At 35.1% G+C, this 15,321-nt stretch overlaps 1 protein-coding gene across 1 annotated transcript; it reads right to left on the minus strand.

Annotated features, from left to right (window-relative positions):
- Positions 1-11,883: 11,883 nt before the first annotated feature.
- LOC107804402 (uncharacterized) lies at positions 11,884-14,914 on the minus strand. The gene is made up of 2 exons (XM_016628286.2): positions 14,734-14,914; positions 11,884-12,761 (listed from the first exon to the last, which is right to left on the minus strand). Exons 1-2 carry the CDS (start codon positions 14,912-14,914, stop codon positions 11,884-11,886), a joined length of 1,059 nt encoding a protein of 352 aa, XP_016483772.2.
- Positions 14,915-15,321: the final 407 nt, after the last annotated feature.

Below are 15,321 nucleotides of genomic sequence, written 5' to 3' on the forward strand. Positions count from 1 at the left end.
CATGTGCTTGATATTTGATAAATATCTAGTGCCAGTAGAGATGATGTACCAGATCAATCTCATATGTTCATGATGAATATATTTCTCTGTGATAACTCTGTATGTAACATAAGAAGTGGAGTCCTTATGACTTGTTGGCCGCTTCATATAACTAGGTTTTATCCAAAACCGAACTAATGTTTCGTTCTAATGCAGGTGGGATTTTCTTCACCTGCTCAGACTGGGATAATAGAGGAGCTAGGTCTCTCAGTAGCAGAGGTCAGTCCAAACATTATCGAAAAATATTATTTTGACAAAAAAACAATAGCGTCAATTCTCCTCGTCATTCAAGTCAGTCAAGAAGTATTCATTTCATATGGAGCAAAGAATTTGATAAAGACATAAGATTTGTGTACTCTGTCCATAGAAGCCTGCGAGAATCTTTAATCTAATTTTTTTAATCGTTACTATTCCAGTACTCTGTATTTGGTTCAATATGGACAATTGGAGCAATGATAGGTGCTGTAATGAGTGGAAAACTGGCAGATCTCTTTGCCCGGAGAGGTGTAAGTTTTGGTTTTGTTGGTTAAAAAATTTGAGCATATCAAAAATTTAAAGAGGACATCAACCTTTCATTTACAATCCTTTGTTTTGTGTAATTATGCAGGCAATGGGCTTCTCCGAGATGTTTTGTCTTGTGGGATGGCTTGCAATCATTTTTGGAAGGGTATTCATCTTATCCTTATTTTCACCTTTATGTTGTCATTTTCTCCTCGAAACCATGGGTCTAAGAAGATCTGAACGGACACCGTTGAGGTCATACCTCAAAACTTCGAACCCCAAACATTTAAGGGTGAAGGGAGGTGAGTACAGGCCATCCATGACTTGAGAAGCCATGGATTCCGGTGAGGTTGTAGTAGGAGACGGGTGAGAGAGGCTAGGGTTTCAGGAACCTTTGAGAGAGTTTTGAGAGAGGAGAGTATTCAAAGGTGGCTAACCAAATGAAATGAGGGGATTAGGTTAGGGTATGGGAATTAAAAAAGGCAAGGGACGATCGTGGCCGTTGATCAAAAGGATCAACGACCTGGATTAAAAGAAAACCGGGCTGGTTGGATAAACGAGTTAAGGGGTTGGGTTAAATTGAAATTGGGCTGGTCCAATTGGGATTCAGAATTGGGTCAATTAGGGGCTAAAATTGAAATGTCAATGGGGCTACAATTGAAACGAAATGAGGCCAAAATTTAAATGGCCAGTTTTTCCCTTTTATTTTATAATAGAGTAAAAAATGATTTTGAAATTAAATTAAAAGTACAGGGTCAGTTAATAATATATAAATATTAAATTAAAAATATTGTAACCAAATTTATAATTATAAAATGCTATTAAATCTTAAAGTAGGCTAAAATTGCAATTATATGCAATTTAGTCTTTTAAATGCCAAATAAATTTGTAAAAATATACAAAAATTACCTTAACTATATTTTGGTATAAATATGAGAATAAAATAAGTTATCCACCAAAATTGACAATTTTGGGAATAATTATTGATTTCTATACTGCTAAAATGGACAATAAATTGATTTAAAAATCTTTAAAAATTGAAAAAAATACTAAAACACTTGAGAATGCTTATACATGCATATATATATGTTATTTTGAAAGTATTTTGTATATATGAAAATATACAGGAAAAAATTGGGTATCAACAAATATTTGATAACTAAAATCAATGTAGTGTATTGAAATAAAATGTTAGTATTTCGTTAACTTAAAAAAACCTTACTAATATAAATAATTATAATTAATAGAAAAAGTTTTGGGGGGCCTTTGACTCTTGGAGAGCTAAAGCAGAAGCTTTAGGGGCCTTAACGTAAAGCCACCCATGGTTTGAGTTGTATTGGTCCAGGGTTTTTTATGAGTTTTATTCAATGTCTTTGAAGTCATATTTTATTCTGTTAACATGCACATGGAAGATGTGTTCAGTGGGTTCAGTTACAAGATTGTAAAGAGTTATGAAAAATGATTTATCAGAAGATTGACCGACGAGGAGAATGATTATTAGTACTAAAGGTTCATCACTATGACATCAACTAGCAAATTACCAGAAGAATATTTGATGTACGACCACTTTTCTCGCTCGAACTTATCCTGAATTCAACGCGCGTCTGTCCATTACTCTTAGACGTTAGTAGTAGCAGACAACCATTAGTCTACTCTTTAAAATAGCTAATGGATATGAGCGGACCATTACTTTTTAATAGCTCATGCTTGGTTGCTACTGACTTAGTTTGATTTGCTTGATCTGCTGCTTGTACATCTCTTAAGATTTCTAATTCATGGAGAACCACATTTGGAGCATTGACTAGGAGGTAAAAAGTGAGCAGATTGGGGAGAATCTCTCTTTTGTGCATCTTAGGGAGTGGACAAAGTTTAGCAGATACTGAATGGTTATCATAACAAAGACAAGAAAAGACAATTCATCAAATGAATTTGTGAACAGTGAAAAAATATACGGCACCAAGGACTACAAAGGCGTCAGATTGTTGTAAACCGATGCTAAGTATATTAGATGGTTAAGTATAGACATAACAAATTCTTTTACTCATTAGTATACTTGCCTAATGCGTTCAAGTTTATGCTACATATAGTCCTAAAGAAATGCACGATATCATTTCTAATTAATTTGAGTTTTCGTGCACCTTTCCTCAAAACCCGAAATCTCACTAATCAGAGGTGCCCCAAACTCGTAGGGCATAATCCTTGTGTAGAGCCATTAGAACTAAATTTTAAAATATGTAAATAAAATCTTTAACCTTGTGGTCTAGACCGGTAACTCTTGGTTATAAATTTGAGTAATTTTTTCCTAGTTAAATATTCCATGGATTAATGGCAGGAAGCTAGAAAGTTAAAAGTTTTACTGAATATGGTTGTAGTGATATGATCTAATTGAGCGAATATTATTGTTTTGTTATTTGTGCTAGCAAGAACAGAAGATACAGTAAGCATCATGTGCTTGATATTTGATAAATATCTAGTGCCAGTAGAGATGATGTACCAGATCAATCTCATATGTTCATGATGAATATATTTCTCTGTGATAACTCTGTATGTAACATAAGAAGTGGAGTCCTTATGACTTGTTGGCCGCTTCATATAACTAGGTTTTATCCAAAACCGAACTAATGTTTCGTTCTAATGCAGGTGGGATTTTCTTCACCTGCTCAGACTGGGATAATAGAGGAGCTAGGTCTCTCAGTAGCAGAGGTCAGTCCAAACATTATCGAAAAATATTATTTTGACAAAAAAACAATAGCGTCAATTCTCCTCGTCATTCAAGTCAGTCAAGAAGTATTCATTTCATATGGAGCAAAGAATTTGATAAAGACATAAGATTTGTGTACTCTGTCCATAGAAGCCTGCGAGAATCTTTAATCTAATTTTTTTAATCGTTACTATTCCAGTACTCTGTATTTGGTTCAATATGGACAATTGGAGCAATGATAGGTGCTGTAATGAGTGGAAAACTGGCAGATCTCTTTGCCCGGAGAGGTGTAAGTTTTTGTTTTGTTGGTTAAAAAATTTGAGCATATCAAAAATTTAAAGAGGACATCAACCTTTCATTTACAATCCTTTGTTTTGTGTAATTATGCAGGCAATGGGCTTCTCCGAGATGTTTTGTCTTGTGGGATGGCTTGCAATCATTTTTGGAAGGGTATTCATCTTATCCTTATTTTCACCTTTATGTTGTCATTTTCTCCTCGAAACCATGGGTCTAAGAAGTGTTTTTATTGTCAACAGAATGCCTTTTGGCTTGATATTGGGAGGTTGTTGATGAGGTATAGAGTTGGCGTTATTTCATCCGTGGTAAATACATCGCGTGTTTATGGAACAAATAAGCTTATCTTATATTGTAAAGGACTCAGCTGCTGTTTTCTACACACAGGTTCCTGTATATATAGTGGAAATAACACCTAAGAATCTCCGAGGAGCATTCACAACAGTTAATCAGGTAATCCAGCAGTTTTAGTTTTCATTTTCGATTTCTGGCAACTGAGCTTGGATGCTTATGATGTTTCAGCTAATGATATGTTGTGGAGTATCACTTATGTATGTAATTGGAGTAATCATCAACTGGCGCCTACTGGCTCTGATTGGTAAATTTCGTTCCTTTCTTTTTCCCTTTAAAAGCCTCTTGCTTCGAACAATTTTATTGATCCAAATATATGACATAATTCTAGGAACTATTCCATCTATAATGCAACTTTTAGGCCTATTTTTCATACCAGAGTCTCCTAGATGGATGGTAAGATTATACAACCTAAGATTCTGATGTATTCAGAAATGAGCATGCAGTTTTCTCTGTGATAGAAGCTGCATTTCATTTACAAGCAAATGAATTTAATATCTTAATCAGGACTAATTCAACTTATTTTAAATTTAGTTGCCTATGTTTTTGTCAATAGGCTAAGGCTGGCAAGTGGAAAGAATTAAGAATGTGAAGCTTCTCTCCAGCGCCTTCGAGGGAAGGATGCCAATATATCAGAAGAAGCTGCTGAAATTAAAGTGAGTTCCTGACTTTCCATGAGTGAAAGCATTTATATCTCTTTTATTTTATTTCCATTTCGATGTTTGTATGACTGGAAAGGTAAATAATAAACTGTATCATCTCTTGAGTACTGCAGGATTACACAGAAACTCTTCAAAAACTCTCCGAGGCTAAGATGATTGATTTATTCCAAAAAAAATATGCACATTCTCTTATAGTAAGACAACCTTTATTTTTCTCTTACCGAACAATTGATCTTTTATCTTCTCTGATCAATAAAAATATTATCCTTACCTATCGATTCAGGTTGGAGTAGGCTTAATTGTATTGCAACAATTTGGAGGGGTCAATGCTATTGCATATTATGCAAGTTCTATTTTTGAGTCAGCTGGTATGTAATGTTCCAATACTTGTGTTACATTAGTCTCTTGTTAATAGAAAAATAAATAAATTTGATTATGTTAATACAAAATATATCAGATTTTTCCGGTCGGATTGGATCAATTGCAATGGTGGTTGTACAGGTTAATTATCTTAACGCGCTAAATCAATTATGAGTTCGCTTTATCAGTGTTTGAGTGTTTTAGGAAATCTGCAGATCCCAATGCAAGTTTTAGGAGTTCTCTTGATGGATAAATCAGGAAGGCGTCCATTACTGTTGGTAAAATATTTTATTAGAACTCTTTTTATTGGTTCTGTATTTCTCTATGATGAATAGCTTTTATTTATTTAAGGTTTTCTTTAGGTATCTGCAGCAGACACATGCTTGGGCTGCTTCCTTGTAGGATTGTCATTCTTATTACGGGTTTGACGTTTAAAATTCTTATCATTCTGTTCTTTTATGTGTCTGATTCATTTTCTGATAAAATGTAGTTCGCAGGATCTTCAACTTTGGAAGTCTAGCCCCTTATTGGCACTTGTTGGTATACTGGTAATGCAATTTCATCCTTTCATGCAATCACTAAAAGTAATTATTAAAAATATAAAAATATCTCTAAATTATGAGAAATTTTGTGGAATACTTACGTAGAGTTTGTAAAGTTGTAGATAAGTAAATGATTGATTTCCTAGATAAGGTATACTATTTTGTTCAAATTTGCCCTAATTTGGTTATGATTTTGGGAATCAAATTGCATCTAGTCTAGGTTTGTTGCTCTTTCTCAACAACATAGGGGTAGAGAGTCTGTTTCCAAATAGACCCCCCGGCATCCTTCCCTCCAAGAACTTCCCACCTTGCTCTTGGGGAAACTCGAACTCACAACCTCTTGGTTGGAAGTGGAGGTTGTTTACCATCAGTGCAAGCCCCCTTGTCTTGCTCTAAAATTTACCTCATTAATTATAAATGTTGATCCTACACAAATCAAACACAATTTAAGCTAACTGTTTTGATCTCAGATATTCCCAATTAATGTCAAAGGTTTAGCTGGAAGCATAGTGACAGTAGTCAACTGGTTCGGTTCTTGGATCGTCTCATATTCGTTCAACTTTCTTATGCTTTGGAGCTCTGAAGGTATTGTCTTGTCTATCAATATCCACTTCCTCCTCCCTCAGACGACGAAAACAGAAAGTAGAAAGTAGAAAGAAATTAAAGGTTGCATAAAGAACTGCCCCTAATTAGGCTTTGGTTTAGATATATGTCATGAGTTCGAATGCTGATGCGAACTAAAAGGTTGTTATCTAAGTGGAAAATGATAGAGGGTCAGATCCATTGTTACTGAGTTTCAAACTTCACGTCAGTTGGTCCTCATGGATTTCTCGGTTATAAAGAGAGAGCGATTGCATAATCAAGACGTTTTTTTTTTTGGCTGAATTTATCTTTTGTTGGTGTTTCAGGAACATTCTTCATATTTTCAGCAGTATGTGGTTTGACAATTATGTTTGTCGTGAAACTGGTTCCGGAGACCAAAGGCCGCACCTTGGAAGAAATACAATTGTCGATGAATTCCTTTCATAACCAGTCATGAATTGTATTATGTTCAATGTGATACATTAATGTCTTGGTATATTTCTTTGTTTCTTAAATCCTTGGAATTCGTTCACAAGTATTAGTGATATAGTAATAAATATAGTGCTTCAAAACATCATAGAAAAATGTGTCTTGGTTTAGTGCATTAATTAGTTTGAGCACAAGCTACCCTAACAAATGAACTCAGCAATCAACATAAAAAATATTAATCGACTACGAGTGCTTTTCTATAAGAATTTAAATATTGAATTGATGTGTTATATATCAGTTTTAGATATGAGAATATGATGTGATTCTTCGAGTTAACAAAGAACCAACCAATCGGGATCAAGATCTTGAAATGAATTGAAATGAAAACCTAGGTTTGTGGGATGATTTAAAGAAACGATGTATCTCAAGCTTTAGGACTAATAATCTGATGATTCAAAAAATAAGGTGAAAGATGACGATATAAATTATAAAAAAGACTAATTACTCGTTCAAAACAAGTAAATATTGGTGCTGCACCATTTCAATGAATGTTCTGATTTTTATGTTATCAAAGAACGAATTTAGATTAAGAAACGTGTTCTTGAATGAGCAAAACTTTAAAAGTTCCTAAAATCACCACTTGGAATCAATTAACATGATAAAGAAACATCACACGCAATTGAAAACAAGAGTATCACCACCTTGCTTGGAACCAAAAACAAGGATTAAGAAGACAAAATAAAGAAAAATACTCTATTGCAAATTAGGGAAAACATAAAAAACGTGAATTGTATTTTACAAGGCATGAATACACCTTATATAGGCCTAAGGTCTCTTCTTTGTTGACTACAATTTTTATTATACTAAGAAAATAAAATAGCTAAAGATAACAACAACAACCCAGTAAAATTTCATAAGTTGTGTCTGGGGAGGGTAATATATATGCAGGCCTAACCCCTACCTGGTGGAGTAGAGAGGTTTTTTCCGATAGACCCTCGGCTCAAGAAGATAAAAAAAAATCCATATTCTACAAGGAAAAGAAACTAGAATCCTAATAAAAGAAAAATCCTTATTCTAAAAGAATATAATAAAGAAAGTCTATAACTATTAAGAAAAAGAAATAAGAAATTCTTTTTTGTAAGAAACAATAAATTCTATTTTAAGAAGGAAATAATCTTGGCTTCTTGAAACCAATCTTGAGCTTCTTGGATTTCCTGGACTTCTTGAAAAAAAATCAATATGTTTGGACTTGAACTCTAAAACATGATCTTGACCAAAGTTAATAAAATTTAACATAGATTCATCATTTCATCTGGATATGTAGTAAAAGCTATTAACAGATTATATGCATGTGGATGAATATTTATGCCTTTACTGAGATTGGTTAGTTAAAATTTCTATTAGTCCAAATGTGTTACATAAATCAAGTTTTGATTGTGACACAATTAACATGAGAGAAAAAAATAGAGAAAATAACGATGAAGACCGTTAGAATGGAAAGCCGGTGGAATTGGAGGGTTTGAGATAAGTATCGATTGTAGTGATTTCCTTTTTTCAGCTTTTTTTTTTTATTGTTAACATTGTGAATATTACCATTGACATTACACATATAAAGCACTTTACATCATAATCACCTCCTCAAAGGTACTGTGAATGTTCAGTCTCAGCTCAAGTCTATACATCAGTGATATTCCTCAAGAATTCTCTATATCCCCTTCTTGCAGTTGCACACTAAGCCATCACAGCGCCTTAGCACGAGCATTCTTTTTCCAAGTGCATTCCACAAATAGATGCTGGTTGGTTTGAGTTGTTTGTTCTTTGCATAAACAACAATCCATGTTGTCTACTTGAATCTGCAACTTCACCAACCTCTGCATTGTAAACAGTCGCCTTTGAGCTCCAAGCCTCAGAAAAAAGCTGTGCTTTGGTTGTGCTACACTGCTCCGTATCAAATCTGCCATATGCAGTCTTTACATTCCCCCTAGTAATGCAATACAACTCCAAGTTATCGAATAGCCACCACCCCTTCTCAGCCCATACATGTCCTCCTTCAAAGAGTTAATTATCTATTGTGAGCGACCAGAGTCAGCTGGTATCTTATGATTCCAAATGTTAGTATTAGTCTTCTTATACAATCCATGCACCCACTTCACCCATAGAGCAACTACCATAATAATTTTCTCAGAGAAGCCACATTCCATAGTTTACTACTTTTAACATTTAGCCCACCAAATTTTTTAGGAAAAACATATTCTTTCTCATACCACTAGGGCCAGTATTTTTTCAGTCTTCAGTACTCCCTCATAGGTAGTCCTTACATATATTATCCACCTCTTTTACCACTACCTGAGGTAGAATGAATACAGAACTCCAGAAGTTATAGATGGAGAACAAAACAGAATTAACCACCTGCAATCTGCCTGCATATTACAATTGCTTAGAATATCCAGTTTTTATCCTGCTAGTTATTCTGTCTACTAGCTTACTGCAATTTTTATCATAGTAAACAATTTTTGTTGACTACAATTTTTATTATACTAAGGAAATAAAATAGCTAAAGATAACAACAACAACAACAACCCAGTAAAATTTCATAAGTGGTGTCTGGGGAGGGTAGTATATATGTAGGCCTTACCCCTACCTGACGGAGTAAAGATGTTGTTTCGGATAGACCCTCAGCTCAAGAGACAAAAAAAATCCATATTCTACAAGGAAAGGAAACTAGAATCCTAATAAAAGAAAAATCCTTATTCTAAAGGAATATAATAAAGAAAGTCTATACCTATCAAGAAAAAGAAACAAGTTATTCTTTCTTGTAAGAAACAATAATTTTTATTTTAAGAAGAAAGAATCTTGGCTTCTTGAAATCAATCTTGAGCTTCTTGGACTTCCTGCGCTTCTTGAAAAAAGTTGATATGTTTGCATTTGAACTCTAAAACATGATTTTGACCAAAATTAATAAAATTTAACATAGATTCTTCCTTTCATCTAGATATGTAGTAAAAGCTATTGACATATTATATGCATGTGGATGAAATATTTATGCCTTTATTGAGAACGGTCTTTTGAAGTTTCTATTAGTCAAAATGCGTTATATAAATCTAGTTTGGATTATGACACAATTAACATGAGAGAATTTTTTTTTTTTTGTGAAAATAGCGATGAAGACCGTTAGAATGGGAAGCCGGTGGAATTGGAGGGTTTGAGGTAAGTATTGATTGTAGTGATTTTCCTTTTTTCAGCTTTTTTTTTTTGGTAACATTGTGAATATTGCCATTGATCAACTAAATGATTACACCTATAGAGCACTTTATATTATAATCACCCCCTCAAAGGTACCATGAATGTTCAATCTCAGCTCAAGTCTACACATCAGTGATATTCCTCAAGAATTCTCTACATCTACTTGCCTTTTTAGACTTATAGATATCATTTAATCTAACTAATGTTTCCTTCTTTATCTATTCTACAGGATTTGCAATATTTACATTGACTCCTTGAAATATCTTCCAATTCCTTGCCTCCCACGTATGATAGAATAGAGCTCCCATTGTAGCTGCAACCACTTCTTTCTTTAACTGTTTCTATTTTTTCTTTTTAATCTTGTTCATTGTTCTCGCTATATCCCTTTCTTGCAGTTGTACACCAAGCCATCGCAACACCTCAACACGAGCATTTTTATCCAGTTGCATTCCACAAATAGATGTTGGTTGGTTTCAGTTATTTGTTCTTTGCATAAACAACAATCCATGTTGTCTACTTGAATCTGCAACTTCACCAACCTCTCCCTTGTAAACAGTCGCCTTTGAGCTCCAATCCATAGAAAAACCTGTGATTTGGTTGTGCTACATTGCTCCATATCAAATTTGCGATATGCAGTCTTTGCATTCCCCCTAGTAATGCAATGTAGTTCCTAGTTATTGAATAGCCACCACCCCTTCTCAGGCCCATACATGTCCTCCTTCAAAGAGTTAATTTTTCTCTAATACCAACTACAGTCAGTTGGTATCTTATGATTCCATCTGTTAGTATCAATCTTCATATACAATCAATGCACCCACTTCACCCATTGAGCTTCTTTATTATTAAGCAACTGCCATAATAATTTCCCCACAAAGGCCACATTCCATAGTTTACTTCTTTTAACATTTAGCCTACTAAATTTTTCAGGAAAACATATTCTTTCCCATGCCATTAGGTCCAGTTTTTTCCTGTCTTCAGTACTCCCCCATAGGTAGTCCCTATATATACTGTCCACCTCTTTTACCACTAACTGAGGTATAATGAATACAGAACTCTAGAAGTTAGAGATGGAGAACAACACAGAATTAACCACATGCAATCTGCCTGTATATGACAATTGCTTAGAATATTCAGTTTTTATCCTGCTAGTTATTCTGTCTACTAGCTGACTGCAATCCAATTTGTTACATTTCTTAGATGAAAGGGGAAGCCCAAGATATCGAATTGGGAAAGATCCTTGAGTGAATCATGTTTTTCTAACTGCTACCCCTTAGTTAAGTCATCCACCCTAGCAATGAAGATATTAGATTTATCCTGATTGGCAATTAGTCATATGCCTCACCAAAATGATTTAAAGCTTCTACCACCCTAGTAGCTGATCCAGGTTACCTTTGCAGAAGATCATAAGATCACCTGCAAAGATCAAGTGAGTTAGCTTTAACTGTTTGCACATGGGGTGAAACTAAAAATATGGAAGTTCACTCATAGTTGACAGAACTCTAGACAGGTTTTCCATTACTAACATAAATAGTAGAAGAGACATAAGATCTCCCTGCCTTAGTCCCCTTCTCCCATCAAAATAACCATTTCCTTCACCATTTACTTTGATAGAGAATTTAGTAGTTATTACACATACCATAATCCAGTGAATAAATCTCTGTGGGAAACCAAATCCAACCAGAACATCTTCAAGAAAACCCCAGTCCACCATATCATAAGCCTTCCGTAGATCAATTTTTATAAGGCACCTTGCAGATGTCTTCCTACGATAATGTCTCAAAAGATCATGGCATATAAATACATTATGAATCATAGATCTTCCTTGAACGAATGCAGCTTGATTGCCAGCTACAATGTGGCTTATGGCATGCTTCAATCTGTTGCATATCATCTTAGATATACATTTGTACAAGACATTACAACAGGAAATAGGTCTGTACTGGCTAGTATACTTTGGAATATCCACCTTAGGGATCAGTGCAATGTTGGTTGTATTCAATTATTTCAGGAGCTTACCATTATCAAAGAACTCCAGAACTACTTTTGTGATGTCTGCTCCTACAATACCCCATGCTGATATGTAGAACCCACTCCCACAGCCATCAGGTCCAAGACTCTTATTTTTGTCAATTTTGAACATTTCTTCCTTGACTTCTCCCCTAGATAAGGTCTGATCAAGCTAACCTATTGTTCTAAGGATAAAACCGGCCCTCTTTTCACAAAGCTGCTGATAGCTCTTAACTCTTGCATTAATAGTATGTCCCAATAAGTTCTCATAATACTCAACAAACACCTGAGCTATGTCATCTGGATCACTCTGCCATTTCCCTTGTTTTTCCCTTATCTGTGTTGTAGCTAATTTCATTCTCCTATGTTTAATCACGGCATAAAAATACATTGTATTATCATCTCCCAATCTTATCCAATTAGCTTTACTTTTCTGTTGTAAGTATATTTCTGCCATATATGAAATCCTTCTAAACTGTTGATACACCTCTCTTTCCTTCTTCTGCATGCCCTTATCTAGTGGATTTGCTTGCATCTTCTCCTGAACTCTCCTTAATTCCTCCCTGCTATCATCTACTTCATTTACCAAGTCCTTGAAGTACTTAGAGTTTAATTGCTTCAGTCCTTTCTTTAGCAACCTCAATCTCTTAACAACTCTCAATATTTTGCACCATTCAATCTGCACCTCCCACCCAGCCTTGATAGTGGCATCAAACAAAGGATGTTGATCCCATACATTGCAGTATTGAAATGATTTCTTTTTTCTTGTCTTAATACCTTCTAAAGTTAACTGCATGGGGCAATGATCACTTATTCCTTCAGGTAAGAACTTGGCTTGATAGGTTGGCATTATGCCAAGCCATTTATCATTGATGAAAGCCCAATCTATCTTGGAAAATATTTTCTGTTCAGAGTGTTTGTCATTCCATGTGTACCTATTGCGCTGGTGAGGAAGTTCAATCAAACCACAATAGTCCACACAATTCCTGAATTCCATTATTTCTGCCAAAGTGACTAGATTTCCTCTTATTCTATCCTCCTCTGTTAATACTGCATTAAAGTCACCTAATATCAGCCAATGTTTAGAACAATGTCCATGTTGTTGCATGATGATATCCCACAACTCTCTTCTTTATTCTCTTGTATTGAAAGTATACACCACTGTGAGCAAAAATTAATGTCAGTTATAGCGGAATGTAAATCACTTCACATGTCACACTCTGTGCATTTATACTTATAGGGACTACATCATAGTAATCCTACCTCCATGTCAATCAGATTCTACCATTATAGTATGCTTCAAGATTGGTAATATAGTGCCAACCTCCAAACAAGCTACCAACAATTTGTTCAATCTTATCCTTTTTTATTTTAGTTTCTAACAGACCAACTATATGATAAGTGGGGATTTTGACTATTTATTAACGCCTTTTTACTTTTGTTTTAGTTCAAAAGTATTTAATTATATTTCTAAAAACTGATGAAACATGCTTAATTGCAGGAGTATTGAAAAGTGAGCCATAATGATGAAATCCAACTCAAAAAGGAGTGATCTGAACGCAAGTACAAAAATCAGGCACAAAGGCCCAAGTGCGAACCGCGCGAACTGCAGAATTCAATCTGCGGCCGCAGAATATAAAGGGAAATAGATCAGAGCCTCAGTATAAAGTGCGGACCGCACAATTATTGTGCGACCGCAAAAGCTATGTTAGAGCTCAAGTTCAGAGAAGTCTCATTTCGAGCCAAAAGGAAATGCAAACCGCACAATTATTATGCGGCCGCACTCAGATTTGTGCGGTCCCCAGAAGGACCCTACGCGGCCGCACTCAAATTTGTGCAGACCACAGAATAAGAGACATGCAGCCGCAATCCAGAATTGTGCCGCCACAGATTCCAAATCCCGTCAAGACTCAAGCAAAGTGTGGACCGCACATGGAATTGTGCGCCGTAGAACCTCTGAAAGGGAATTTTTGTTCGAAATTTTCATCTTTGTATAAATAGATTAGTTTCACGAATTTAGGTCTAGTTTTGAATATCTAAACTCATGTAGCCGTTTTTCTTTACTGCTTTAGGCAACATTAGCTTACTTTAGTGATTTAACGTTGAATTTTTATTTTTTATTCTTTCAATATGAATTTAATTATCTTTTCTTCTTTTGTTTCATTTACTCTAAGCATGAGTAGCTAAATTTCTAGCTAGGGTTGTGACCCAACTCTAGAAACCTAATAGGTATTTAATTTAAAGCTTGTTTATAGTTGGTGTTGATTATTTAGCCTTGTTCTTGTTTTTTATTGTAGAATTAATGGTTGCCAACATTAGTTCATGCCTATTTGACTTGGTCTCTACTTGAGAAAGAGAGACTTAGTCTAGGAAAACTTGGCTAACAAGAATTTGGAACGAAATCAAGAGATTGATAGTCCTAATTAAAGGGTTGAACCTAGAGATAGTAAAACCCGACTTGAGCATTTTATCAACTGTTTATTCAATACCTAGTTGGACTTGAGAAAGCCAAATCACTCTTTTACCGAGAGGTATGTAATTGAGTGTTGATAGCTATAATACACCCCGACCAACAAAACAAGATCTAAAGTTTACAACCTGTTAGGCAAATACCTAGGTGAAGGTCATAACCATGGGACTTTTATAATATTTGAAAACAACAACGAAAATATAATTTCTTAGTTTCAATTACTTATTTGAAATCTTAGTTTAACTTAGCTATAGAATCAACCAAATTTGTGGAAGTGCAATTTAGGATAGTTCAAGCTCATATACCGTAATATATACTCCTAAATCCCAATCTCATAGCTCCATGTGGAATTTGATCCCGACTCTGTTGGGTATTACTATTGCATCGACCGTTTCATATCCTCGAATAAAGATGTGACTTGGACGAGATCACTATACCAGCCTTAACTTCATTGCAGAGGATTTTAACATCCTTATGCTTATTTGGGGCATTCAAGCCCCTAACATTCCAACATAGCAGATTAATCATTCCCAATATGGGATATGATTCCACCTCCCTTTTTCTCTCCAGTGGCACTTTTAGTAGCAGGTTCTACTGGACTGACAGTTCCAGGCTTATCCAATATTTGATAAGAGTAGGATTTTTCAATTTGTAGGTTCTGTTTAGGTAGGCCTCTTCCAGTTCTTAAAGGATTGATCCATTCTAAACTAGTTGATGCTTGTTTCTGAGACATTTATGTCTGTTCCTTACCCTTTTTTCATCTCCCCTGCTTCATTATCCTATTTCTTCTTTTGCACTATCTCTATTGTAAATGCTACCTTATCATGTTGAGTAGCTGGCTTATTCTTTTTTCTACATACCTCCTTTGCGTGCCCATAAGCATGGCAATAGATATACAATGCTGGTTTCCAATCATAACTCACTCTTTGTTCTATGAGCTGACCTTTCTCATTTCTAAATAGTATTGTGTCTGGTAGTTGAGCATCGAACTCCACCTCTACTAGTATCCTTGCAAACTGTAGGTCTACCTTTCTTTTAGTGTTTTGATCCACCATTAAAGGTCTCCCCACCAAACGTCCTATCTTACTCAATCCATTAGGGCTCCAGTACTTAAAGTCGAGACTTGGAAATTTCACCCCA

The sequence above is a fragment of the Nicotiana tabacum genome, chromosome 7, assembly GCF_000715075.1.
Source record: "Nicotiana tabacum cultivar K326 chromosome 7, ASM71507v2, whole genome shotgun sequence".
Lineage (NCBI taxonomy): Eukaryota > Viridiplantae > Streptophyta > Magnoliopsida > Solanales > Solanaceae > Nicotiana > Nicotiana tabacum.

Excerpts from the sequence above, each read along its gene's own strand:
- LOC107804402 (XM_016628286.2), bottom strand. The coding sequence starts at position 14,914 with ATGTCTCAGAAACAAGCATCAACTAGTTTAGAATGGATCAATCCTTTA. Across the intron at positions 12,762-14,733 it reads CACTGGAGAGAAAAAGGGAG|TATTAACAGAGGAGGATAGA; the intron begins GTGGAATCATAT and ends ACTTTAATGCAG.